A 24,741-nucleotide genomic window follows, 5' to 3' on the forward strand; every position below is an offset into this window, starting at 1 on the left:
CCGGCAGAGGAAGCAGCAGGACAACGGTAGGCAGCTTCTCCATGATGGGGGGGTGGGGAGGGTGTGGGGGTGCGAGCGGTCCTTCAGGGTGGGGGTGCGGGTTTGGGTGCAAGTGCGAGCAGTCCTTCGGGGTGGGGGTGCGAGCGGTCCTGCGGGGGTGAATCGGACGTCGGGGGGGGGAACTATGTAAAAAAAAATGTGTACAACGCGCTCACGAATATAACGCGCATGGTTATACTCGGTTTTTAAAATCGTGTATAACGCGCGCGTTATATGCGTGAAAATACGGTAAATAATTACATCAAGGTTAAAAAAATACCATAAGAGAGAGAGTAAAATGGGGAAGAGATGAAACAATAAGGTAGACATCCTGCTTTGGACACTTTTTTTAGAAAAACGTGCATCCCAATTGGCTCCCAGACGATGTAGGACACCTACCGCCGCCTGCAATTGGGATGCGCGTTTCAAGAATAAGGCCTTAGTGCACAGTGTGTGCATGCAAATTGGCAAATTTACCCTGGGATACGTCAGCGCCTCCTCCTGCAACCCTTTTTCAGCTGCGGTAAGCACACATTCGTATTTACTGGAGCTTAGCGAAAAGGACCTCCAAATGCAGCTTGCACATGTTATGTTCCTTCTCATCTAATGTTCAAAAATGAAAGAATTGTCTCAGACAGACACAAATTGATCTAAAAGTGCACATCAGCAAGCGAGAACGATGATTAATTTTGCATCGGCAATAACAACAACAACAAAAAAAGGACTCCATTGATGGTGTGGGGATTTTTTTCACACGTGATGTATTGGTTTGCTGCTAAATGCACACTGCTCAGATCAATTAGGTGATTTAATGTGGCAGCATCTACAGTGTCCTACTTCAATTGATATTCATGTAAATATAGATAAACCACAGATACATCAATACATTTCACTATGCTTTGCAACCCAGATTCTATCTACTGGTACATATTCTCTGCATTTGCTTTAATGGCACAGCTCTGCATACAATATAAACAAGCTGGGACAATAGCGGGGATGGCATGTCTTTCTTATTACTTTAAAAGTATTATTGCATCATTTCATGACTGTATACACTAACCTAAAGCCTACTTTTCATTAACCCCCTCCACCCCTTTTAGAAAACCGAAGCGTTTTTTTTTTTTTTAGCGCAGGCAGCAGCGGTAACAGCTCCGACGCTCATAGAAATCCTATGAGCGTTGGGGCTGTTACCACCGCGGCCAGCGCTAAAAACCATGCTACGGTTTTTTAAAAGGGAGGGAAGGGGGGTAAATTAGATCTGCACTAATTTACCTCTGAATTATGTCTTATCACATTTTAACTGCTGGAGTGAAATTAAGCAACAACAACAAAAAAAAAAAGTCATGCCATTTTTAACGTTATTTAAAAGGACTCTAACATTTTTCTCTACTAATCAGATCTTCTTTGAACTTAAAAGCTAACATCTTCATATTGCTCACAATGACACAGACTTATTTTTTTTCTTAACAGCGATATGTATCTGTCTATTTAGAGTCTACTTTCTAGTGAATAAATTATCAGAGAGGCTAAAAAAAATCATTAATTGTTAAACTCTTTCTGATAATGTGTGATGTAAACCTAGCACTTGTCATACATTTTTAATGTTACACTAATCCCTAAGATAAAAAGCTCCTGAACTTTACCTCCAGGAGAAATCTCAGCAGTCTCCCATGTCCCCACGCTGTCAAAGGGTCCTGTGTCTGCCTATTTGCCATTGGCCAAGGTGTGCTCAGTGAGAGCCGTTCACGTGTCTCTTATATATGTACCACAGTGACAGACACTGCTGTGACAGAGACCATTAAAATGGCTCCCAAGGCAGCTGTTGAGCTGGATTTGTTTTAATTACTTTTAATTCCTTGGATATTAGAAACCGTAGCTATGTCAATAAGTTCTAAATCAGATCTCTTTTGGCATGAAAAATGATGAGCTGGCAGTATTTCTGCAGATTTCTTTATTATACATAAAGGCAACATATCCCCCTTTAATTTAACGGCTCGACAATGATCAGGGTAAGCACAGTAACTCGTATGTGATAACTTTTGCTATCACATTGATGCACTGAATTTATACTGACAAGATCAAGGCCTGGTGGTGTAACTGGTAGGTCACTTGCATCTATGACCTGAGTTCAAATCCTGCACTGCAATTTGTGTCAGATAGTCAGACTTTGGTCAATTCAGCCATCCATCCACTTTCATTTGGTAAATGAGTACTCTGCCTTAGCTGGAGAATAAAGATAGTTTGGGAAGACGATAACAAGCCATCCTGCTAATAGTCTGTCGAGAAACCATTCTTAATTTGCTGCTGGCATACACTAGACCAGTGGTCTCAAACTCGCGGCCCGCCAGGTACTATTTTGAGGCCTTCGGTATGTTTATAATAATCACACAAGTAAAATAGAACAGTTTCTTGATCATATGTCTCTTTAGCCATAAATTACAATATTATTTGAAAGACTTAGCCAAAAGGAAAGATTTATAAACTATAAAAGAGTTTTACCTCATTAAAAATTGTCATTTCTTTAATAAGACATTAACTATTTTTTTCTGAGGCCCTCCAAGTACCTACAAATCCAAAATGTGGCCCTGCAAAGGGTTTGAGTTTGAGACCACTGCACTAGACTGTCTTTACTTTTACTGCTATAAAGGTAAATTTTATAGAATCTGCCTACTGCAGTCTCAACTTTATTCAGTTTTTCTATTCTCATGAGACTTGTATAGCATAAAGCACTCTCCATACTCAAAAATGTTAGGCTCATGCCTGACATTAGTGGTCAATTAACGTCCATACAGCATGCATTTATAACCAGTGCTGCAATTTTTCATAGAACTAGAAAAACCTCCCAAACCCCAAGAAAAGAAAATGACTAGGGGAAAGAGACAAAGACCAACTGACAACTCAATCAACTATAATGTAAATTATTAAGTATTTAAGCGGGAGAGCCCTCAGTCACACAGCCTCAGTCACACAGCTTCGTCGACAAAGCTATCTTTCGCTGACTGCTCACACACGGAGAAGCTAAGTTCTTCTAGTTTGTGTTCGGCTTGGTTAGATTTGGACACTCATTTTCCTTTTGGCCCCATGATTAGGGGATAGAGACAAATCTCAACTTAATTTATTGGTGTGTTTTTTTACTTACCGTATTTGCCGGCGTATAAGACGACTTTTTAGTACCTTAAAATCCTCCCCAAAGTCGGGGGTCGTCTTATACGCCGGGTACAGTTTACATGCCCTTACTTGCGGGGCTGGATGTACTCAGTCGCGCGGCTCTTCTTCTCCCTACCTTCTCTGCTTGCAGCACAGAGCCGAACGGAAGTCTTCCCGACGTCAGCGCTGACGTCGGAGGGGAGGGAGGGCTTAAACAAAGCTTAAACAAAGCCCTCCCTCCCTCCGACGTCAGCGCTGACGTCGGGAAGACTTCCGTTCGGCTCTGTGCTGCAGGCATGGCAGGTAAGGAGAAGGAGAGTAGCCTCGCGGTACCAAGAGAGAGGGGCGGCCGCCCCGCCCCGGTTGCAGCACAGCCGGCCAGGTCCCCTTACTTTTGTGGCACTTCCCCGACCGACCGATAACAGCCCGGGTCCGACAATCCTCCCTGCCCTGTAGCCGCGAATCTAAATTACCTTCTTACAGCAGCTGTAAGAAGGTAATTTAGATTCGCGGTTAAGGGCAGGGAAGTTTGTCGGACCCGGGCTGTTGTCGGTCGGTCGGGGAAGTGCCACAAAAGTAAGGGGACCTGGCTGGCTGTGCTGCACCCGGGGCGGTAGAGAAGGAGGGGGGGGGAGAAGGACGCTGAAATGCCATGGTGAAGACAGGAGGGGGGGGGAAGGACTCTGAAAGCACTTGAAGACAGAGGAGGGAGAAGAACGCTGAAAGCACATGGGGGAATACAAAGGGGTGGAGAAGGAAGAAGGGGTTGTCTTATACGGCGAGTATAACACAAAACTCTATTTTTTAACTAAAAGTTGGGGGGTCGTCTTATACGCCCAGTCGTCCTATACGCCAGCAAATACGGTAATTATATTTTTTCACACATGTTGCACTTTATTCATCACTTATTATGCGGAGAGAGCCCGGGGATGTTTCGCAGTTAACACTCTTCTGGGTGTAAACCCGCGTCAGCTTTTCCCTGGGATCTCCCAGTGGTGGCTGTGTGACTGAGGGCTCTCCCGCTTAAATACTTAATAATTTACATTATAGTTGATTGAGTTGTCAGTTGGTCTTTGTCTCTTTCCCCTAGTCATTTTCTTTTCTTGGGGTTTGGGAGGTTTTTCTAGTTTTGTGATTTTTCTACCTCCCTTTTTGTAGGGTTCATTTTTTGTTCTTTAAGGCAATTTTTCATAGGACATTCTCATTGTGGCATATTGTGATCACAACAAATGAAATTTTCTAATGGCACTATAGTTATAAATTTACAACGATAAAGTTAGTTTTGTTAAACGGGCTTATCTAACAACAGAGAACTATTCTTGTGACAATTTGTCCTGCCTGTTTTTCCTTGACAGCTGTAAGAGCCGATCGAATGCGTGGGGGCCGAAACAAGTTTGGACCAATGTATAAGCGAGACAGAGCACTGAAGCAGCAGAAGAAAGCCCTAATTCGAGCAAATGGACTTAAACTGGAAGCCATGACTCAGGTGATTCAAACAATGCCCACAGACCTGACAATTTCCTCTGCAATCCAAAATATCCACTCTGCCTCCAAAGGCCTACCTCTGAACCATACTGCCTTGCCTCCAACAGACTATGACCGAAGTCCCTTCGTAACTTCTCCAATCAGCATGACAATGCCTCCTCATGGTAGTCTGCAAGGTTACCAAACATATGGCCACTTTCCAAGCCGTGCTATCAAATCTGAATACCCAGATCCTTACACAAGTTCTCCAGAGTCAATTATGGGCTATTCATACATGGATAGTTACCAGACTAGCTCTCCAGCAAGTATTCCACACCTGATATTGGAACTCTTGAAGTGTGAGCCAGATGAACCACAAGTCCAGGGAAAGATCCTGGCCTATCTGCAGCAAGAACAAGCCAATAGAAGCAAGCATGACAAGCTCAATACGTTTGGGCTAATGTGTAAAATGGCTGACCAAACCCTTTTCTCTATTGTTGAGTGGGCAAGAAGTAGCATCTTCTTTCGAGAACTTAAGGTAAGTTATAATCTAAAGGTATCTAAAGATTGACTTTGCAAAGTTTAGTTTTGATGATTTGCTATGTTGGACTTCTCAAACTTGTCTTGGAGGACCACCAGCTAGTCAGGTATAGCCCTTAAGAATATGCATGAGAAAGATTTGAATGCCTGTCACTTTCATTATATGCAAATCCCTCTCATGCATATTCATGAATGATATCCTGAAAACCTGAATGGCTGGTGGTCCCCCAGGATTAGTTTGAGAACTACTGTTCTAATCAATCAGACCTAGCTTTAGCATATATCATGGTCCACTTTTGTTACTTCATCCTTCGAAAGACTTGGCACTGTACCAGAGCTGCAATTCTAACACCTAGCTATTATTTAAGCTGTCTCAGAGCTTAGCAAGGTATTATATGCATTGTAAGAAACTCTGTAGCTTTCAGAATGGATCATTCTAAAAGAATAAGTTTTCCAGTTGTTTTAAATGAATCACCAACTCCATTTAGCTTTAAACTGTATTGTCTGGAAGTTGATTTCAGAATGAATTGGAAATGGCTTTATGATTTTCTTTCATTGTACAGCAGGCTATGGGGCTCATTTTCAAAAGAGAAACACATCCCCCAAAATGGCATAACATGCCATTTGGATGTTTTATTTGCTAAAATGTCCAAATTGCCATTTTTGAAACACATTTTTAGACAATTTTCTGTGCTGTTTGAACTGCATTTAAATTTCAAGGGAGCACGTTGGGGGGGGTATTTTGGGCATGATTAGGGCAGACTTATGATTTGGATTTTTTTCTGCAGTAATGGAACATTGCAGAAAACGTCTAGGGCAAAACTTGGATATTTGAGGTTTGACCTGTTTCAATAATAAATAAGTGTCAAAAAAGCAGCCAAACTGACTACATAACCACTGGAGGCATGAAGTGATTACTGACGCCCCCCTCCCACTCCCAAAAGATGTGAATGAAACAGTGCATACCAGCCTGTATGACAGCTTCAGTTCATATGGCCAGTCCTAGTAGAGCAGAAAGTAGGTCTCTGGAGTAGCCTGGTGGTCAGTGCAGTGGACTCCAGAGAAAGGGACCCAAGCCCATATCCCATTCTAACAGTTATGGTGGAACATGTGAGCACAACAAAAACCTACTGTACTGACATATAGGTGACACCTGCAGGCATAAGAGCTATTGAGGAGGTTGGGCACAGTAGGTCTGAAGTGAATTCAGGAGGGCTCACCATACAATGTAAGGGGGTTATGATGAGATGTGTACCTGGGACCTTTTATGTGAAGTTCACTGCAGTGTCCCCTAGGATGCCCCACTGCTCTGCTAGGATGCTTGGAATGGCCTTACAGAAAAGACCAGAACCTTGTGACATCATCTTCCGAAGAAAACCAAAAAACCCATCTTCTATACTTAATCTCCTTTACCCTCTCTTCTCTCCCTTTCCCTTCCTCTTCTCTCCCCTCTTTTTTTTCCCTTTCTCTTTCTCTTACCTATCCACCTCTTCTCTCTCCCCTCTTACCTCTCTTTACAGTCACCTTGAGCCTGTATAGGTATGAGTGATGCACAAATAGAAGATTAGATTAGATGTCTGAGTGGCCAGTCTGCTAAGAATGCTGGGCCCCTCTTACAACCCAATGGCTGTTTTTTGTGCATTTTTCATTTGGACTTTTTTTTTTTTTTCATTTTCAAAAATGGTTCAAAAAGATAGGAAATTGCCATGGGGGGGGGGGGGGGCAAGGAAATGCAATTTTCTAATTTGAAAATGGTCATTTTCTTTACTGGATTTTTGGATGTTTTCCCCAAAACGTCCAAAATTGGATTTAGACGTTATATTGAAAATGCTCCTCTATGTGTGTTTGTAGTGAAGTTTTTGTAATTCCTGTTTGTTTAAGGAAGGTGTGCTGCATTGATTCTAAAAGGTAAATTATCATGTTTTCTCATGTAAAACAGTGATATCAATTAGTTTTTAATGAGATATAATAGGAAAGGAGCTCTTTGGTTTTCCTTTCTTCTGGATGCTGAAACACTATTATATTATTTAGACTAACTAATTAAATGTAATTGGGTAGCTTGAAGTGGCTCAGATTTTGCTCATACAGTTATCAAAGCAGAGAATCTAACTAACAGAGCTGATGAAAGGAATTTTTTGCAGGATTCTTTCAATTAGGGATCCTACAGAGTGCATTTAAAAAAAAATCAACAGGCCTGCTGTTAAAAATACTATACTTAAGTTTAGGAGTTCCTTGGATGTCAATGGTTATCTGAAGATATTATTGTACACTTACATATACTGCTTAAAACTTAGTTAAAGTAAAATCTGGGTGATATACGGTAATACAGTACTCCCCCGAAATTCGTGGGGCTTCGTTCCAGGAGCATCTGCGAATTTTGAAAAACCGCGAATGCAGTTTAGGTGCAGATCGGTGGTGGGAGAGGGCTGCAGGGGCGGGTGCTAAAAAAAAACAATATTTAGGCTGGCAGGCGGTTTGGCTGTGCAGAAGACTGATGGGAGGAGGGGAGAAAAGAAGGAATCGACTGTGCAGAAGGCTGATTGGCTGATGGGGGGGGAGAGGAGGAGGAATCGGCTGTGCAGAAGGCTGATTGGCTGACCGGAGGGAGAGGAGGAGGAATCGGTTGTGCAGAAGGCTGATTGGCTGATGGGAGGGAGAGGAGGAGGAATCGGCTGTGCAGAAGGCTGATTGGCTGACCGTAGGGGTGGGGGTGGGAGGAGGAATTGGTTGTGCAGAAGGCTGATTGGCTGACGGGAAAGAGAGGAGGAAGAATCGGCTGTGCAGAAGGCTGATTGGCTGACAAGGGGGAGAGGAGGAGGAATTGGCTGTGCAGAAAGCTGATTGGCTGACTGGGTGGAGGGGGGAGAGGTGGAGGAATTGGCTGTGCAGAAGGCTGATTCATGGACCAGAAGAGGCAGTCAGAAAATACCGTGAATGAGTGATTCTGCGATTCGTGAACTGCAAATTCGCGGGGGTCTACTGCACATAAATAACACCTCAAAGAAGGCTACTAGAATGAGCGTGAGCGAACAGTTTTGCCAATGGATAATTTATATGTATTCTGTAATGACTGGTGTAATTAGCTGTTAAAGAATTTGACTCACTAATACATTTATTAAATGTGCAGTTAGGTCTTAAACATTAGCTTCTAAATCTTGAGGTTTTAATGCATGTAAAAGTGAAATCCCCCCCAAATACAAAAAAGGCCGTGGAATAGATGTTCTTGATGCAAGTGTGAATTAGATTCTTGTAAGGTACACACTCATCCACATAGAAGAGCAATCTTAATAAAGTTTATTGGATATATGTAAGATACAAGTTCATCCATGTGAAGCAGCAATAGGGCGGACCCAACAAGGCTCATTTAGGAGAGAGGATTCTTGCAGAAACCATATTCATCCATACTTGTGTTCAGTGGTGTAGCGAGGGTGAGAGGCGCCCGGGGCGGTGCCGGCCCTCCCAATCCTTGTCTCTGTCCCCCCTACCTTCGCTCTTTCCCCAATCCTCCCTGCCCTGCGCATGCCCCCCCCCTTTCCTTTCCCCCGTACCTCCAGTTGTTCACCCCCCGTGAGCGGCAAGGACTTCAGCGTGCTCCTTGCGACACCGCCGGCTGTCCCTTTGATGTCACTTTCCATGCACGGCGCCCGGAAGTGACGTCGGCGGGAGAGACGACACAATTGCGAGGAGTGCATTGAAGCTGTCGCTCGAGGCGGTGAACTAGAGGTACGGGGGAAGGGAAAAGGGGTACGCGCGTGGCGAGGGGAGGAGTGGGAAAAGGTGGGGTGGAGAGGAGGAGGGGTGCCAGCACCCTCACCACCATGGTGCCTGGGGCGGACTGCCCCCCCCCGGTGCCCCCCTCATTACACCACTACTTGTGTTCATAACCATCACACACCCAACACTCGGGACCCCTGAGGATGGCTGTTACAGCTGAAACATGGACTTTTGGATCCGCCCTATTGCTGCTTCATTGGGATGAACTTGTATCTTACATATTTCCAATAAATTTTGTTAAGATTGCTCTTCTATGTGGATGAGTGTGTACATTAGAAGAACCTAACTCACACTTGCATCAAGAACATCTATTCCACAGCTTTTTAGGGGGAACTCCCTTTTCACTGTGGAATTACAGTGTTCCCCCATGAATTTGCGGTTCGCGAATCGCAGACTCACTCATTCGCAGTCTGCTCCAGTCGCCTCTTCCTGTAGTAAACGCGGGCTACGCCAATCAGGAGCTGCGTGTCAAAGCAGATCCTGATTGGTGTAGCCTGACTTTACTACAGGAAGAGGCAGTCGGAGCAGACTGCGAATGAGTGAGTCTGCGATTCGCGAACCGCAAATTCATGGGGGAACACTGTAATTCCACAGTGAAAAGGGAGTTCCCCCTAAAAAGCTGTGGAATAGATGTTCTTGATGCAAGTGTGAGTTAGGTTCTTCTAATGTACACACTCATCCACATAGAAGAGCAATCTTAACAAAATTTATTGGAAATATGTAAGATACAAGTTCATCCCAATGAAGCAGCAATAGGGCGGATCCAAAAGTCCATGTTTCAGCTGTAACAGCCATCCTCAGGGGTCCCGAGTGTTGGGTGTGTGATGGTTATGAACACAAGTAGTGGTGTAATGAGGGGGGCACCGGGGGGGGGCAGTCCGCCCCAGGCACCATGGTGGTGAGGGTGCTGGCACCCCTCCTCCTCTCCACCCCACCTTTTCCCACTCCTCCCCACACAAAAAAGCATATATGGAATGATATAACGTTTCTGTTTACTCTCCATGCGATGATTGGGCTGTGAGGTGGTTTTTCTGGGGCTCGCCCCAGTTTTCCCCTCCTTGGTTCTGAGCAAGTTTTTGTGAACTGAGTTATATCATCAACTTTACTCTTTGAACAGGTCCATAGAGTGATTTTTTTTTTTTTCAATACATGCACCTTTTCACTCTTGTTACATTGATTGTAACTTGTCCCCCTCTTCATATTTGACTTAAGGCAGTAGGGATAGCAGGGAGAGTTGAAAGAAGTTGTCATTCCCAAGGACAAGTTCTCGTATTGCTAAACTCAGTGATTCTTGTAGCATGGGAATACAGGCTATAATAATAATAAGAACATAAGAAATGCCGCTGCTGGGTCAGACCAGTGGTCCATCATACCAACTTCACTAACAATACGCCAAATACACCTGTATCAGAAGATGCAAGTAATAATATTCCTACAGCGAAATGCATTAATCTTAGAACTCCTTCTTTAGGAGAAATAGAAGGACATCTTAAAAACATCAACCTAAAAGGCTCTCCATCAGAAATCATTCCACCATTTTATTTAAAGAAGTTTTTTTCTCATTTTGGCCCTTTCATTCTTTCTCTTATTCAAAACAGTTTTCTCTCTGCAACCGTTCCTATTTCTTGGAAAACCTCAATTGTCATTCCTATTATAAAGAACTTCAAAAATAGTCGAGATGACACATCAAACTACCGACCGATCTCCAATTTGCCATTTCTAATGAAATTATCCGAAAAATTAGTCTTTGATCAACTCTCCGACTTTATCGAATCCTCGAATGCCCTTCACCCCAACCAAACAGGTTTTCGAAAACATCATAGTACAGAATACTCGATGATCGGTCTTATAACAAATATCCATTATTACCTCGACCACCACAAATCAGTCGCCCTTTTCTCATTAGACTTATCAGCCGCTTTTGACACAATTGATCATGAACTTTTATTAAATCGGATGCAATCACTAGGCATAGGCGGTCAAGTTTTACAATGGTTAACTTCATTTTTTTCTGACCGTACTTCCCGAGTCAAATTTAATGATGTTTTTTCTTCAAATTACTCCTCTACCTACGGGGTGCCGCAAGGATCAATATTATCTCCTCTCTTATTTAACATTTTCTTATCACCTCTTCTTACTATTTCTCAATCACTTGGCTTTACAACTTTCTCCTATGCAGATGATATACAACTCATACATCCCATTGACCCAGAAAAAGATGAAGAAATACAAGCCATTAACAAAAAACTAGAAATAATAAAAAACTGGTTAAATTGTAACAAACTGGCACTAAATATACAGAAATCTAAAACCATGCTTTTCACCTGGAAAGCAAATCTAATACCAATATCTCCATTTATTCTAAACAACATCCCTATAGAATCTGTATTTAAACTGAAAATTCTCGGAGTAATAATTGACGCAGACCTATCATTTCACATTCATATTAGCGAAATAGTTAGATCATACTTCTATAGACTACGTCTTATTCGATCAATTTCCACCTTTCTTGACTCCAAATCTATCAATATTCTGATTCATTCTCTTATCATATCTAAATTAGATTATTGTAATTCCCTCTTCATTAATATATCCCAGAAAGAAAAAAGACGACTTCAGATAATTCAAAATACCGCAATAAAATTAATTCACAAAGCTAAAAAATATGATCACGTCACTCCACTATTGATTAAATCACATTGGCTACCCATTTCCCACCGTATTACTTTCAAAATTATACTCTTAGTACATAAAACTCTGACTTTCAATGAACCGCAATTTATTTCTAAAATGATCATTCCATATAACTCCGTACGTTCCTTACGATCATCGGCTTCGAACTTATTATCTATCCCCTCCTTGAAAATTATTGGTATAAGAAGAAACGACATCTTTTCCGTTATGGCACCCACGTTGTGGAACTCATTACCAAATTACATAAGAATAGAAAAAGACTTACAAACATTTAAAAGATTTTTAAAAACTTTTTTATTTCAAGATGCATTTGAACACATGATATAACACACATAATTTTTATACATTTTATTACAAATATTGGACTTTTCAAATCCCCTCTCCCCTATTGTGTTTTCCCGTTCATGTAAATTTCAATAGATAAAAATGATGTAACTTTTCCCTTCTTTCCTACCTAGTCATGTTATTCTTTGACTTTAAATGTATTGTATTGACTGTTCCTTAAAATTTTTATACTGTTTTAAATTGTCTGTAATATGTCTAACCTGTCAAAATTATATGTGGAACCACTATCTGTGGCTTTTAGAGTGTACATCGCCTAGATATTACGATAGGCGATTCATAAAATGCTAATAAACTTGAAACTTGATACCCAGCAGTCCTCTCACGTGGCGGCCCTTAGGTCAAAGACCAGTGCCCTAACTGAGTCTAGCCTTACCTGCATACGCTCTGGTTCAGCAGGAACTTATCTAACCTTGTCTTGAATCCCTGGAGGGTGCTTTCCCCTATAACAGCCTCTGGAAGAGCGTTCCAGATTTCTACCACTCTCTGGGTGAAGAACTTCCTTACGTTTGTACGGAACCTATCCCCTTTTAACTTTAGAGAGTGCCCTCTCATTCTCTCCACCTTGGAGAGGGTGAACAGTCTCTCTTTCTCTACTAAGTCTATTCCCTTCATTATCTTGAATGTTTTGATCATGTACCCTCTCAGTCTCCTCTTTTCCAGGGAGAAGAGGTCCAGTTTCTCTAGCCTCTCATTGTATGGCAACTCTTCCAGTCCCTTAACCATTTTTGTCGCTTTTCGAGCAGTACTATGTCCTTTTTCATGTACGGAGACCAATGTTGGACGCAGTATTCCAGGTGGGGGCGCACCATGACCCAGTACAGCAGCATGAAAACCTTCTCCAATCTGTTTGTGATCCCCTTCTTAATCATTTCTAGCATTCTGTCCATCCTTTTCGCCGCTGCCGCACATTGCTCGGACGACTTCATTGACTTGTCTACAAGTAATAGTAATAACTGTATTTATAATCCACCCACACTTTACAAGGGGGTGCTGAAAAGTTCTCAACCCAACCAACCAGCTATCTAAATTCTGAGCGTTATTTTGCTACTGTAGCTGAAAAGAGGGCTACCATATTTCGTTAAGTGCCAATTTGCAGAAACAAAATTCTGTGTTTTAACATTGTTTCAGGTCATTGTTTGAACCGTATCTTTGTCGTTCTCATCTTGGTTGGCCCCTCGTACAGTTCAAAGCAGTTCACAATATATCTAAAGAGCTGGGATATGTCTTGGAATTATAAATCTAAAATCTGCAATTTTAACATCCAATCATTGTGAAAGAGCAATTTCTTAAAACAAATAGATTATAATATTCCTACGAAAGCTCTGTTAGGACAAAGACGGCTCCATTGTGGCAATGATTTCAGTACTTGCATAGCTGCCTAATAGGATAATTGTTGTGCACAAATTTTTATCCTTTTCAAGCCTCTCTAGGTGAAGGATAGCAGAAAATGTTTCTATTTAATTACCTTGAGGTGTGATCTTCCCTCTTTAATTTAAATTGATCATGAAAACAAATTGGAGTTAACCCAAATAAGGCTTTATAAAGACAACTGTAAAACTTTATTCATGCTTCAGCGGGTATCCAAAGTGATCAGGGGTGGCCCTATAAGGAGGCCAATTGAGGTGGCACTGATGAGGGAGCAGCATCTTGCATATCTACCTTCAATTTGTCACACCCACACCCACCCACCCATATCTACCTTCAGTTTGTCACATTGCAAGAAGCCCGCCCTCTCTGATAACTTCCTATTTCTGCTGGGGCAGGCCGAGAAGACGCTGGGACCAGCAGCAGGGTAGCTCTGTGAATCACAGCCACCGCTTGGCATCTTTTACAATAAATTGAAGGTAGATGCAGGGGTAGGGCCGATTTTAGACATGTTGGGGGCAAGGGCAGAAATTAAGGAGGGGGGATCCCCTCTCCTCTCTGCACCCTCCCCCGATATCCCCACCTCCCATTACTACTACACATAAAACAACTTTAAATGACTTATTTACACACAAAACACAGACAGACCTTTACCAAATACAGAACAACGGATCACAAATGGAAATCGAACTGGGAACCCTAAGAAATTAAACTCTGCAAGTATTACAACACTGGAGAAATAAAAACAGATATGCACTTCTTTCTGTACTGAACACACAGGGATCCCAGGCCCAGGTCTACCAAAAATTAGCCATCTCCCTTGATCTGGCTGGTGGGGATCCAAAAACCCTGCCAGTTGAAGACCAGTCTGGCAGCCAGGAATCTCCAAGCTCTGCAGCCAGTGGCAGTGTCTTTGAGCTGCCACTAGAGATGCCCGATTCAGGAAATAAAAATTTGATTCGATTCAGCCTATTGAATCAATTTTTCGATTCAATTCGATTTTCCTTTCCAATTGGGTGTTTTTTCAAAACATCCTGGTGGGTTTATTTTATAGCCTCTTCACCCCCTTTGCCCTCTTCTACCACATTGCTCCTGTGGTGTAAACAAAATAAACAAACAAAAAATACTTTTCCTCTCTCTGTTAAATCCTAGCTCACGTTCGCGATCTAACACCAACTCTGGAAGGATCCACATTTCAAATCTGACATATTGTAATTACAAAACAGAAAATAAAATTATTTTTCCTACCTTTTCTTGTCTGGTTATTTTTCAAATCATGTTGGTCTGGTTGTCTTCTGATTAGGCTCTCCTTCTTTCTTCTTTCTCCGTGCTAACCATCCATCTGGTTGGATTTTTATCACTGTATTTTTTATCATTGTACTTTTTTAATTCAATTTTCATGTTTTTATATGTCAGTGTTTAATAAATTATCTCCAGAACATTTGTATCCACAGTTTTTTGTTTTCATCAATATGTTCATGACATATCACAATACAAAAACAATAAAGTATATGTCTATAGATGGTATAAATACATCACCATTCTCCTCCCCTTCGACCATCCAGAGCCCACCATGACAGGCACAATACACAGAACACTCGAAACAGTAGCAACATGGATGACAGAACACAAAGTAAAACTTAACTATGACAAAACAAACTTCATCCTCCTAGAAAACAGCAAAACTCCAACCTTAACAAACCTAGTAATAAACTCGATCTCATACCCCATTCAACCCATGCTAAAACTTCTTGGCGTACTGATTGACAGAGGCTGTACCATGCAACCACAAATCAACAAAATAATAAAAGCATTCGCAACGATGAGAAACCTAAGACAAATTCAAAAATTATTCGACAGGAAATAATTCCAACTTTTGGTACAATCTCTTATCCTTGGACTAATAGACTACTGCAACATACTATACCTCCCCTGCCCAGCGACCATGTTAAAGCAATTACAAACAATACAAAATACAGCCCTAAGATTCATCTATTCATTGGAAAAATATGACCACATCATAGAGACATACCACAACTCACACTGGCTCCCAATACAAGCAAGAGTACACTTCAAATTTTATTGCCTACTATTCAAAGCTATTAACGGAGACAGCCCAACCTACTGGAACAACCGACTAATTCAATCCACCTCAGGAGAACCCACTCACTATTCACACACCCGCCAACCAAAAATGTCAAACGAAGAAAACTATATGACAACCATGGCTGAGTGGCAGACTTCAGAGAGTGGTGGTTAATGGTACCCTATCTAAAACATCGGAGGTGCCGCAGGGCTCGGTCCTGGGTCCACTCCTTTTCAACATATTCATAGGGGATCTGACTCAAGGGCTTCAAGGTAAAATAACACTATTCGCCGATGACGCCAAACTATGTAATATAATAAGTGAATGCAGTTTACAGAATTATATGGCGCAGGACCTGCTTACATTGGAAAGTTGGTCCTCAACCTGGCAGCTAGGCTTCAATGCTAAGAAATGTAAGGTCATGCACCTCGGAAGCGGAAATCCATGCAGGATGTACTTCTTGAACGGAGAAACTTTAACTAGGACTTCTAGCAGAACGAGATTTAGGAGTAATCATCAGTGCAGACATGAAAACTGCCAATCAAGTGGAGAAGGCTTCATCTAAGGCAAGGCAGATATTGGGTTGTATCAATAGAAGTTTCGTCAGCCGAAAGCCTGAAGTCATAATGCCATTGTACAGGGCCATGGTGAGACCTCATCTGGAGTACTGTGTGCAATTCTGGAGGCCAGATTACAGTAAAGATGTGCGCAGAATTGAATCGGTTCAGCGGACGGCCACCAGGATGATCTCGGGGCTCAAAGGTCTCTCGTACGAAGAGAGACTGAACAAATTGCAGCTCTACACTCTCGAGGAACGTAGGGAGAGGGGAGACATGATCGAAACATTTAAGTACCTCACGGGACGTGTCGAAGTGGAAGATGATATTTTCTTTCTCAAGGGACCCTCGGCCACAAGAGGGCACCCGCTCAAACTCAGGGGCGGAAAATTTCATGGCGACACCAGAAAGTATTTCTTCACAGAGAGAGTGGTTGATCATTGGAACAAGCTTCCAGTGCAGGTAATCGAGGCAGACAGCGTGCCAGACTTTAAGAATAAATGGGATACCCATGTGGGATCCCTATGAGGGTCAAGATAAGGAAATTGGGTCATTAGGGCATAGACAGGGGGTGGGTAAGCAGAGTGGGCAGACTTGATGGGCTGTAGCTCTTTTCTGCCGTCATCTTCTATGTTTCTATGTTAACCTAATGGCCACCAGAGCAGCAAAACTAGACAGACAAATCACCAACCTGCTGTCTTCGACCACAGACTACAAAACCTTCAAAAAAGAAACTAAAACTCTACTCTTCAAAAAATACATAAAACCTATTTAACACAACCAGTTCCTTTCCAAGCTCCACCTATCAAACTGTCTACTCCTTATCAAATCTAAAATCAAATTACCCAACATGTATTACCTTAATTTCTCAACAATTCTTATGTAATCCGCCTACATATCTTGTAACTTCATGACAACTCTTATGTAATCCTCCTTGAACCGCAAGGTAATGGCGGAATAGAAATCACTAATATAATGTAATGTAAATAGGTAAGATACACATATTTAGCTCATGTATTGTAACACCATTACTGAAGCTCATATATTGTAACACCATTACTGGAGCTCATTTATTGTAACACCTTTACTGAAACTCAGGTTTTGTAACACCATTACTGAAGCTCCTTAAAACAACTCAGAATTGACTCCCCAGTCATTAGTACCGGTAGCAGTACAGAAGTTTTCAATAAACATATGATCTGATGCGATGTGATGATGATGACAAATCTAAATGACATTAGCAAACACACACAAAACCGCCATTATAAAAGAGTGACCTCCTGGACTAAGAACTTTGCTAAACCCTAGGGAGCGCCTAAATCAGCTGGTGCCTAAAAACAGGTGCTGGCCACATGTCAATCATACTTAGGCACCGTTTACAGGATCATAGTTAGCGGCGCCTATGTAAATATCTTAGTCGCTTGAAATGTAGGTGAGGGTTTTAAAGACCTACATTTCAGGCACCTAAGATTTTGGAGAATCGTTCTGGCACCTATATTTTATAGAATCGGATAGGTGCCTTTTGCCCAATTACATTTTTTAAAAACTAATTATTGATGCTGTTAAGGGTATTTTGCCAATTAACTTAGGCACCTAAGAGGCACCTAACTTTAGACACCCTTTATAGAATCAGCCCCTAGCTATGTAAAAATGTCAAATTCCTAATCTCAACCTGAAATATAAGGAAGAGCAATGTTTAGAAGTTCAATTGGAACATAAAAAAATTAAAATCCCATTTCCCCTCTTCTCCCCTCCCTTTCCTACTGTTCTCCCCCCCCCCCCCTTTGTGCCCTGTTCCAGTGTATCAGGTTTCTAACTTCTCTCCCCTTCCTTCTTTTTTCCCGGTTCATAGACAAAACCGCGGAAGACAAAGGTGCGCGCCGACAACTGAGTGCAAGACGGAAGTGCACGCCGAAGAAAAAGAATGTTTTTAGGGGCACCGACGTGGGGTTTTGTTGGGGAACCCCCCACTTTACTTAATACAGATCGCGGCGGCGTTGGGGGAGTTTGGGGAGTTGTAACTGCCCTCATTATACTGGAAACTTAACTGTTTCCCTGTTTTTTAGGGGAAAAGTGAAGTTTTCAGTAAAATGTGGGGGGTTACAAACCCCCCACAATGTGGCGTGATCTGTATAAAGTAAAGTGGGGGGGTTCCTCACCCACACACACCCCCGTCGGAGCCCTTTAAAACAGTCATTTTCTTCGGCGTGCACCTCCGCATTGCACTCAGTTGTCTGCGTGCGCCTTTGTCCCGGCGTGCTTTTGACCTGACACCTTTTTCCCTTTTCTTTTCTCTCCCCTCCCCCTCTTTTCTCACTTTCTGCCCTCCCCTTCCACCTTTCCTTCCTCCCCCCCACCCTTATTTTATTACTACCTGTAGTCCAAGCCTTTCATGCATTTGCATAATCATTGATACTGAGTTATAGCTGGCATATAACTGAATATTGTATTAATTTTATGTTATTTCCCCTTTGGACAGTACTGTTTTAAGTCTTTGAGCTATTACAGCATGAGTTGTTTCTAGTATTAAACTTTAAATAGTTTTTCATATACTTTTTAATAGTTTATTTTTGAGATTGTGTTTTTTATCTGTAGAGACAACTTTAATATTTGACTGTTTCTTTAGTACATAGAAACATGATGGCAGATAAAGGCCAAATGGCCCTTCTAGTCTGCCCATAATACGTATGGTGATGTGGCTTTATCAGTTACTTTTTTTATATATATATTTAAGTATTTTTATTGATTTCAATATATTATCAAGCAAATTTAACCAAAGCATATTAATCATTAAACAATAACTCTTTACTTAAAAAAGTTAAGTAAAATTTCAAGAAGAATTATTATGGTGAAATTAGCTCAAGTCCTCTTTAGATCCAAGAATTATATTGGCAAGAAATAAGAAGAGATATAATCAATATATCAAAGTAATGCTGTTCTATACATCAGGAACGAAGCTACTATTTTCCTTTTTAGAGCTCAAGATTGAATTTTATCCTTGTCCAGACGGGACATAGCCACAAAATTAGTCAATTGTTGAGGTTCAAAAAATACATATTTAGTTGAGTGATACCGAACACTTACAAGGGTGTCTTAACTAAAATGTAGCTCCTAGTGAGATGACCCCTGGTTTTAAAATAAGGAAATCATGCCTACGTTTTTGCGTTTCCCTTGAAACATCATGGAACATTTGAATTTTACAACCAAGAAATTCCTTCTGTTTATTCTTAAGAAATGGTCTCAATAACCATGACTTATCAATAGATAGAGCCAATGTAACAACTAATGTTGCTGGTGTTGCCACCTCCGTATCTGATTTCTCCAAAATTTCAGTAAAATTTAATGCTTGTCCTTGAGTAGGTTCAGGTTGCTGTTGATGCAGAATTTTGCTAGGGAGATGATACACCTGAAAGAATGGTAGAAGATTTCCCTCCGGAACTTCCAAAATTTCTGTTAAATATCTCCTAAGCATGTCTCTAGGTGAAACCATGATTACTCTTGGAAAATTTATCAATCTCAAGTTATTAATACTTGCATGGTTCTCTAATGTCTCTACTTTTCTTCTAAGATTTAAATTATCTTTAATTATAGTTTCCTGAAGTTGTTTTACTGAAGCCATGTCTTGCTGAGTCTTTTGAAGTATATTTTTTGAAGAAGTCATGTCTATTTTTAATTTTTCTAGCTCTTCTGAATGGTGAATCAATTTATTTTCAATGTGTTGGAAATTGGGGCTAATTGTCTTCCCAAAATTTGCTACCAAGTATCATTTACTTTTGTAGACATTGCACGTGCTGTATTTTGAAAACACTTTGTCACAAATAGTTTAGGGTACACTTCTCCCTTTGAATCCGCAGATTTAATACCTGCAAATTTGGTTATTCGTGATCTTTTTGCCCCTAGTTTAAAAACGCAGGATCATTCCTGCGTCCTGGACCTCTCCAGACTTTATCTGGTGGTCTAGCGGTGAAGCGGGGCAGGAGTGATCTTCCTATGCTCCTGCCCCGTGCAGAGCCGTCATCAAAAATGGCTACCGTGAGTTCTCACGAGACTACAATGGGAAGATCGCTCCTGCCCCGTGTCACCATTAGACCACCAGGTAAGGTCTGGGGAGATCCGGGACGCAGGAGGGAGGCGGGGGTGAGTCAGAGTCAACCCTAAAAGTTATCCGCAAATTTCCATATTCGTGGGCTGGCTCTGCCCCTAACTCTCACGCATTCGGAGGGAGAAGTGTACAATGCGTCTCTTTTTCATTAATCATGTTCTTATATATTTGATATTAGACCCCTGAGGGAGGATTAGACCCCTGAGGAAGGCATTATTTTCATTGAAACACTGGCCTTGTTGTGCCCTTTTTGCTCGTTGTAACATTCCTCTGTGAATAAATGCTGGTTGTATAACTGTACCTCCCCAAGTGGAAGCAACTGTCTAGCCCTACTATCCTATTGCATTTGAAGTTAACCAGGCCCAGTCTGAATATCAGTGAACTTCCGGGTAACAGCTGAGACCCAGATATTCAATGCTGGGAACAGCACATACCCTGCCCTGGCATTGAATATCCATGGTCAATTCAGCCCATGGTTATGAGTTACTGAATATCGGGGTGGTATGAAGTTCCTAAGTAGTGCATTTACAGATAATGGGAGAAAATATTTTTTTCACCCTGGATTTCATTGCAGTAAGACGTGGTAAAACAGAGTTTTAAAAGGTTTGTTCATGTTCTTGTAGGAAAAGTCCATAAATTATTATTAAGCTAGACCTGGGGAAAACCACTTCTTATCCCTGGAGTGCTACTACAACTGTCCTTTCGTTCATCACGTCTGACCCTTGGATACTATGTATCTGTATCTGTAAGTAGTATAAAATCTGGCTAGTTTTGGGCATTCTGCTAAGTACTTTTGACCTGGATTAGAACTGTTGGAAACAAGATACTGAGCTTGATGGACCTTTGGTCTGACCCAGTATGGCAGCTTTAATGTTTTCTGCTGTCCCATGGCTAGGACTGTTGGCATCAAACTTGAAAATGCAGACGCATTCCTAAATTTCTCCAGCATCATGTTGCACTCAGCTCTGTGGCATAAAATAAAGTAGAACTGTTTTCCTCTGCTAAGCTCAGCTGTCTACTTAAATATTTAGAATTCAGTTCAGAAGCTCAGTGATTAGAAACATAGAAACATAGAAGATGACGGCAGAAAAGGGCTACAGCCCATCAAGTCTGCCCACTCTGCTTACCCACCCCCTGTCTATGCCCTAATGACCCAATTTCTGAAATCTTCAAATGCTGGGCTCTGAAATGTTAACAGACTGATAAAAGGGGTTCTTTCATGAGGGTGAAAATGGAAATATTTAAAAAAAAAAGCGCCTGTGATATGAAGGTGACAATGACATCTATTTGCCTTTATAAAAGAGACCCTATGAATTAACCCTCTAGGTACCCAAATTCTCTCAAACAAATTTATGCTTGTTCTAAAGAAAGTGTGTGTATGTACCCCATAAGGGTAATTTTATAGCAAGTCATTCATGTGTTAAGGCCAATAGATGCCTTTTTTTTTGGGGGGGGGGGGGGCGAGGGATATTTTAGAAAGACAAATAAAGGCTTATTTTACATAGAACACTGAGATCAAAATTCAGATGTCCAGGTCAGGGCATGCTCAATTTTGGTGGTATTTTACAAAAAAACAGTTTTTGTTCATTACACGTCTCCCTTCATTTTCGCTGTGATAGGGGATTAACAGACCCGTGAATACAGAAAAACCGCAAATAACTTTTTCATATGTTATTCGCTGTTTTCTATTAAAAACCATTGGGGATGTGGTGAAATCGCGAATAACATGGTGGGAGGCCTGGCCTGTTCCTGAAGGAGAGGCAAAACACGGTGAAGAAAGTGCTGGGAATTAGCGATTTTCTCTGTAAACGCTTGGAATCAGCGATTTCTCTATGCAAGCTGATGTAATGTGGGGGAGGAGCTAGCAAGCTAAAAACCGTAAATAATTGAAACCGCGATTGCTGAAACCGCGAATACGGAGGGAGTGTAATATGTTTTCACTTTATAGAATGGGACATTGGCAGTGGAACGCTTTTTCCTTGGGGGGTCCAAAGGCTCCGCCCTAGCCCCTGCAGGATCCTGTGATACGATTTCTCTCTCCAGCTCCCGACTCCCCCCACCTACCTTCCCCAGTTGCTGTAATTTTAAATCTTCCAGCAGCCACCGCGCAGCATCAACGAGCAGGCCTGCCCCAGAAGTCTTCATTGTGCAGCAACGCTGCACGGTGACTGCCGGAAGATTTAAAATTACAGCAACTGGGGAAGGTTTGCAAAATCGATGTACAGTGGTACCTTGGTTTACGAGCTAAATCCGTTCCAGGATCATGCTCGTAATCCAAAATGCTCGTTTTGCAAAGCAAAGTTCCCCATAGGCTTTAATGCAAACTCAGAAGATTCATTCCACAACCGAAGTTTGCAATGGTGGCCCAGGAGTGAGTACCTGCCTGTGGGTGCTTCACAGCAATTCGAAAGTGGTACCTTCCTTGCCTCGGGGTTCCCATGCGGCTGCCCTCCTGCTTCGGCGATGCCTCTGCCGTCCGTCAGCGCTCTCCCGGCTCCCATCTAAACCTGCCGCCATCCTGAATGAGCATGCGCAACTTCACCTCTCTCCTCTCCTAAGTCAGACACTGCCCCGACAACACGCTCACCACGTATAAGCACGCAGGGGCAGCAGCTGACTTAGGAAAGGAGAGAGGTGAAGTCGCGCATGCTCATTCAGGATGGCGGCTGGTTTAGATGGGAGCCGGGAGAGCGCTGATGGACGGCAGAGGCATCGCCGAAGCAGGAGGGCAGCCACATGGGGATCCCGAGGCAAGGAAGGCACCTCTTTCGAATCGCTGTGCAGCACCCGCAGGCAGGTACTCACCCCTGGGCCACCATTACTGAGTTCTCGTTTATCGGGGCAGTGCTCGGTTTACGTGACAAAAGTTTGCTGAGTGTTTTGCTCGTCTTGCAAAACACTCGCAAACCGGTGCACTTGTAAACCGAGGTACCACTGTATAGGCCACGGCCTAAACATAGGTAAATACTGTAAGCATTGATTATTTTTGGTGCTGATTTTTGAGTGCCATTTGCTTTAATCTGGCTGTGTGTGTGTGTGTTACTACTCGCATATTCAACCACACTTTATAAGAGACATTTCCCACATATACAATAGACTAAAACATGCTTTATAAATAGAAAATGCTTTAAGCTCCTGAGCAGTAATGCCAAGTTTTTGCTTGATATGATGTTTGTTTCCTCTGTCTCTGCAACTCCATCGTAAACCATCTGTAGCATCGACCCTTTTGTGTCTGCAAAGAGACATTTCCAGCAGAATAAAAATAAAAAGGCAATGAACTGCCTTTGCTCAAGCAGTACAGATATAAGTAGTAACAAGAAATATATTGAACAAATGTGGATAAAAAGTGCCCCTTCTTCTGGTACATCTGGTCTTCTTTGTTTCTGTACTGCAAAGAAACTTCCTTCACGTCCTGTACTCCTTAGTGGATCGTCCAGAGGATATTATTGAAGATTGGCATGATTCATCTCCTTGCCAAAGGATATAATTCATGTCTATTCAGCAATGTACTCCACCTCAGGTGATTTCAAAATCCCAAGCCCAGTTTCAGCACTGGTCAGATTAACATAGCAGAAATATTAAGCATTCTCTTTCTAATGTAGCCTTTAGCTTCTCTGTCTCCAAACTATGTTCAGATCTGTTGCATACCTAGAAATATCAACTACACAGAATGGTCACAGGGTCAATGAACATCCACACTATGGGTCCCATAATAAAAAAAACAGAGACATCCAGAAAGCATCCTAAATCAGCAGATGGACATTCTAATCCCGCGATAACTTGCGGCATTCAGTCAGCTAGTGGCTCTGCACAGGCAGGAGTGAAGGAAAGTCACCGCTGGACCACCAGGGATTCTAAAGGTACGCGGGGGAGGCGGAAGGGAGGTAAAAATTCTTAGAATCAGCTGGAACAGGAGATGGGACTGATCCCTGCTATCCCAGCCCACTGCTGGACCACCAGAACTTAGGGCAGACCTAGTGGAGGCCTGTAAGATATCGGGATGGAGGGAGGGGCAGAAGGGAGGGGGGCTGTATGTAGAGCCTGGCAGAGAATGGAGGGAGGGGAAACAGGGTGCAGAGCATGGTAGGTCAGGGCAAGGCACTGCACTTAAATATTAACACCCCAGTTTATATTCATGTCATCCTTTTTTCCTCCTTTTTGGGGGGAGGGGAAAGGTTACCTCGATTTATATTCGGGCATTGGCTTCCAGTAGAGCAGTGTCTCTCAAACTTTCTCGAGCCTGGGCACACTAAAGGTAGTAGCCATGGCTTGAGGCACCCAGAAATGCGCGGACATTGCCGTGATGACATCATGGATATGTGTGACATCATCACGTCAACGTCTGTGCATGTGCAGAGGCCCTTCAGATGGGCCCTGAGACGCCAGTAGGGGGTGCCAGCAGGGAAGAGGGCCAAAGAGAAAGAGAGGCACTGGCGCCAGCTGATTGCTTACAGCAGTGTTTCTCAACTACTTCAAGCTAAGTACCTCTAAGTCTAACAAATATCAACTGAGTACCCCAACCACAGGCCTTCCTAGGCCCACCCAAGCTCTGCCCCAGATCCCATCCCCTTTACTAATTGTAATGCAATTTTTTCCATTCATTTTTAATAGACACACAATATACACAG

General features: G+C 42.3%; 1 protein-coding gene across 2 annotated transcripts in view; it reads left to right on the forward strand.

Moving 5' to 3' along the window:
* The window catches only part of NR5A2 (nuclear receptor subfamily 5 group A member 2), a 255,326-nt gene that overhangs the window by 14,179 nt on the left and 216,406 nt on the right, over positions 1 to 24,741 (forward strand). For both annotated transcript variants that reach the window (XM_033915244.1, XM_033915243.1), the window contains exon 5: positions 4,542 to 5,188. In XM_033915244.1, the coding sequence (XP_033771135.1) occupies positions 4,542 to 5,188 (647 nt within the window). The remainder of the gene's footprint in view (positions 1 to 4,541; positions 5,189 to 24,741) is intronic.

The sequence above is a fragment of the Geotrypetes seraphini genome, chromosome 12 (genome assembly GCF_902459505.1).
Source record: "Geotrypetes seraphini chromosome 12, aGeoSer1.1, whole genome shotgun sequence".
In the NCBI taxonomy this organism is placed as follows: domain Eukaryota; kingdom Metazoa; phylum Chordata; class Amphibia; order Gymnophiona; family Dermophiidae; genus Geotrypetes; species Geotrypetes seraphini.